We start from the raw sequence: 4919 nt of genomic DNA, 5'->3' as shown, positions 1-4919 counted from the left end.
TGGGCACATAAATCAATCTTATTTTGCTCCTCGGGAATGGAAAAGCAAGACATAAACAAGGCTTTTCGTGTTATTTACGGGAGTGACTGTATCAAGCACGGGTCACTTTCAGCCTGACTTCGCTACTCCTTGGCCGAGAGGTAAACCAAAATGCAAATTATGTGACGAGATGTGGTTTTGGATATTCTATTTTTCTTCTCAAAATCTATAATAACCTTGATTGTTAATGCATGATTCAAAACGTGATGAGAAGTGACTTTGGATATTACTGATAGCTGTTTGAGCGTAAGATAACTTTAAAATGATCACATCATTATTACATACTGTAATGAAAAAAACAAACACTATACACAAAATTTTGTGTATTTTGTGTATAGTGTGTAGTGGGTTTTGTGAAATATTAACAACACGGTAGAGTGTTTTTTGCCTCTCATACTGTAATGAGTGTCCTGTTATTCTAAGATACTAAAATGGTGATGATGATTGTGATGATATTTAAAATGCTAATGATGATAATAATAACAATGGTAATGATAATGGGTATGATAACAATATCAATGATACTACTACCAATAATGATGATAATAAGGATAATTATGAGGATGATGGTAATTATGAGCATACTAGTAATAATAATAATAATAATGATAATAATAATGATAATGATGATAATAATAATGATAACGAGCAGTAAACATATTGTTGATGATAATAATATCAACAAAGATCAATATGAAGAGACAAAATGAACAATACAAAATTAAACAAAATACTTCGCATACACAAACAAGATAAAAAAAAAAAAAAAAAAATACAAATCACATTTACACTTAAAAAAAAATACTCATCACGCCCTTCTTTCTCCCTCCCCTCACCCCCCTCACCCCTCCATCACCCCTTCACCCCCCTTCACCCCCCCTTCACCCCCCCACAGGCGAAAGACGCGAGCGGAGATGGTGCGTATATCAGCTGCCGTGATGGGGATCGAGTTCTGCTACGCCGCCGAAACCGCCTTCGTGTCCCCGACCCTCCTCAAGATCGGCGTCAGGCACAGGCACATGACGCTCATCTGGTGCCTGAGCCCCTTCATCGGCTTCTTCCTGACGCCCATCTTAGGCTCCCTGTCGGATAATTGCCGGTCCAAGCTCGGCAGGAGGAGGCCCTTTATCATTCTTCTCTCTATCGGGATTCTGCTTGGTGAGTTGACGGGCTGTGGTGGTAGGTTTGTTTTGGGTGTGGGTGGGTGTGGGTGGGTGGGTGTGTGGGTGGGTTTGTGGGTATGGGTGGGTGTGGGTGGGTGGGTTTGTGGATGGGTTGATTTTCCTTTTTTTATCGTCTTTTTTTAATGTTTGTTTGGGTGTTTTGTGTTTATTGTGTTTTATTTTTCTGAGGTTTTTGTTCATCGTCATCGATATCCTCCTCCTTCTCCTTCTCCTCCTCCTCTTCCTCCTTGACCTCCTCCTTTTCTTCCCTCTTTCCCCTTCTCCTCCTCTTTCTCCTCTTCCTCCCCCTCTTTCTCCTCTTCCTCCTCCTTCTCCTCCTCCTCCTCCCTCTCATCATCATCATCACATCATCATTATCATCATCACCATCACCATTACCATCACCACCACCATCACCATCACCATCACCATCACCATCACCATCACCATCACCATCACCATCACCATCACCATCACCATCACCATCATCATCATCATCATCATCATCATCATCATCATCATCACCATCATCATCATCATCATCACCATCATCATCATCATCATCACCACCACCATCACCATCATCCCTTGTGGAGAGTGCATGTGAATCTCCGTCGCCATGCAACCGTGATTTCCAAAGCCAGTGCAAGGACCCTGCTGAACAATCTGCTTATAAAGAATGTTGCATTATTCATTATGATGCCACATAAAGGGATGGCTTTCCATATACACTCAAGTTTGTGGCTCAAGGAAGCTTTTCTCAACGTTCTCTCTCTCTCTCTCTCTCGCACTCTAACTTGCTCTCTCTCTCTCTCTCTCTCTCTCTCTCTCTCTCTCTCTCTCTCTCACTCTTACTTTCTCTTTCGCTCTCTTTCTCTCTCTCTTACTTTCTCTCTCTCTCTCACTCTTACTTTCTCTCTCTCTCTCTCTCTTACTTTCTCTCTCTCTCTCTCTCTCTCTCTCTTACTCTCTCTCTCTCTCTCTTGCTCTCTCTCTCTCTCATAGCTCTCTCTCTCTCTCTCTCTATCTCTCTACTCTCTCTCTCTACTCTCTCACTCTCTCACTCTCTCTACTCTCTCTCTCTCTCTCTCCGTCTCTCTCTCTCTCTCGCTCTCTCTTTCTCTATCTCTCTCTCTCGTTCTCTCTCTCTCTCTTCTCTCTTTCTTCTCTTTCTCATCTCTCTCTCTCTCTCTCTCTCTCTTTCTCTCTCTCTCTCGTTCTTCTTCTTCTCTCTCTCTCTCTCTCCTCTCTCTTCTCTATCTCTCTCTCCTCTCTCTCTCTCTCTCTTCTCTCTCTCTCTCTCTACTCTCTTCTCTCTTTCTTCCTTTCTCTCTCTCTTCCTCCTTTTTTCTCTCTCCACTTCTTCTTCTCTCTCTCTTCTCTCTCTCTCTTACTCTCCTCTCTTACTTTCTCTCCTTCTCTCTCTTCTCCTCTCTCTTCTCTCTCTCTCTCTCTCTCTCTCTCTCTCTCTCTCTCTCTCTCTCTCTCTCTATAATTACTCATGACTATATATCTTCTCTATATCTTATATATTATACATATTTATATATTATTTAGACTAATATATATATATATATATAGAGATAAAGATATATATATAGAGATATATATATATAAATATATGTATATATATATATATATATATATATATATGTATATATATATATATATATATATATATATATATATATTTTTTTTTTTTTTTTTTTTTTTTTTTATATGTGTGTGTGTGTTTTTTTTATATGGTGTGTGTGTGTGTGTGTGTGTGTGTGTGTGTGTACCGAGTTTATTGTGGCAAATGGATAAAAGGGGTTTAAATGGGACTGAATATTTTCACAACACAAGAGGTGTAATTTACGCGTTTCCTGTTACCCCGTCTTCAGAACTACATGTAGTTCAGAAGATGGGGTAACCCGAAACGCGTTAATTACATCTCTTGTGTTGTGAAAATATTCAGTCTCATTTATACCCCTTTTATCCGTGTGTGTGTGTGTGTATATATATATATATATATATATATATATATATATATATATATATATATATATATATATATATATATATATATTATATATATATAATACATATATATGCGTATATATCCTCTCTCTATTTCTCTATCTCCTCTCATTCTCTTTCTTTTTTTCACTCTCTCATTTTTTTTCTCTCTCTTTCCTCTCCCTCCCCACCCCTCTAATACACTCATACACTCTCACCACTCATTCTCTCTCTCTCTCTCTCTCTCTCTCTCTCTCTCTCTCTCTCTCTCTCTCTCTCTCTCTCTCTCTCTCTCTCTCGCTCTCTCTCTTGCTCTCTCCTCTCTGTTCCGCTGATGAGTGTCTCTTGCATCCTTGGCGTTTCAAAAAAAATAAAGTCCATTTCTCTTTCCTCTCTTCAACTGAGGCAGGGTCGCCTTCCTGGGCGGGACGTCGATGAAGGCGGAGCAGTGGGCTGCTTTGGGATGGGCGCCGGGGGCCGGGGCTGGGGGCTGTCAGGGGGGGGAATGGGGACTGCGCGCGCTGTACGCAGTCATTTGCTCGGTATTCGTCATCTCTCGGCGTGCTATAGGTTCCATGATTCATCTGCGTCAGCTTTCAGTCATAGCACCGTCTTGCTTTTTTTTCTACTTTTCACATAATCTTCTCATAAATTCTTTATTTTTTTCCTCATCATTTTTTTCATAACTCTAACTCCTCTACTTTGCCCTCCTCCCTTTCCTGTGCTCCCTCCCTTCTTTCCCCTCTCTTCTTCCTCCCTCCATCCCCACACTCCCTCCCTCTCCTCTACATTTCTCCTCTCTCCCTCCCTCCTCTCCTGCGCCTCCCATCTCCTCCCCTCTCCCTCCCTTCTCCTCCCTTCTCCCTCCCTCCTCCCTCCCTCTCCTCCCCTCTCCCTCCTCCCTCCCTCTCCCTCTCCCCCCTCCTCTCCCTCCCTCTCCCCCCTCTCCCTCCTTCCTCCCTCTCCCTCCCTCCTCCTCCCCTCTCCCTCGTTCTCTCCCTCCCTCCCCCACTCTCCCTCCTTCCTCCCCCACTCTCCCTCCCCCCCCCCTCCATCCCCCTTTACGTCTCCCTCATGTCTCAAGCCGCTAAGTGAGTTTCCATGTCATGTTGGAAGGCAGATATTTACAAGTCGAGTATGAACCTGTGATATATATACACATTTTTCGCTCGTTCATCTTCCGCTTTGGGGGATATTAATGATTATTTGTCTTTTCGGCTTGATCTTTATTTGTTTCTCCTTCTTCTTATTCTTTTGTTTTGTTTCTTTGCGCTTTTTTTTTTGAGATTGATTGAGTGTTTTTTTTTTCTTGGAAGGTCGTAATAACAAGACACTTTAACATCGTGTTCGTGTGCTTGTTGCAGATAACAAGTTCACTACCGAATTAAACATATTTCATCAACACTATCAATCATGCCTTTTTTCCCCCAATTCTTACCCAAAAAGAAATAAAACAACAAGGTAGACTCAACACATTTTGTACACTCTTTCATGGGAGAGAATGGCTATGAAAATGCGCAAAGGGAGTTTGAAGAAGACGGGAGAAAAAGAACACAATGGAAGTGCGGTTTCATACCCTGCCGTGAGTGTCCATGTTGTCGGTTTTTCGGGGGGTGGAGGGGGATAGAGGTGGGGGGGGGGGGTATGCTTGCCTACTCTAGCCGCCACTAAGGATTTATGTCCTGGAGAAGGAGGTGGGGGAGAAGGAGGTGCAGGAGA

At 42.3% G+C, this 4919-nt stretch overlaps 1 protein-coding gene across 1 annotated transcript in view; it reads left to right on the top strand.

Moving 5' to 3' along the window:
• Positions 1-936: 936 nt before the first annotated feature.
• LOC122257424 (loss of visual transmission) overlaps positions 937-4919 on the top strand; it is a 23801-nt gene continuing 19818 nt past the window's right edge. Inside the window, exon 1 of the mRNA XM_086546635.1 lies at positions 937-1197. Within this exon, the coding sequence (XP_086402761.1) occupies positions 954-1197 (244 nt within the window). The 5' untranslated portion in view covers positions 937-953. The remainder of the gene's footprint in view (positions 1198-4919) is intronic.

The sequence above is a fragment of the Penaeus japonicus genome, unplaced genomic scaffold, assembly GCF_977035675.1.
Source record: "Penaeus japonicus unplaced genomic scaffold, GWHDUDI00000001_assembly GWHDUDI00000018, whole genome shotgun sequence".
NCBI classification, from domain to species: Eukaryota; Metazoa; Arthropoda; class Malacostraca; order Decapoda; family Penaeidae; genus Penaeus; species Penaeus japonicus.
The sequence above is the reverse complement of the archived record's forward strand: the minus strand, read 5'-3'. Positions and strand labels throughout refer to the sequence as shown.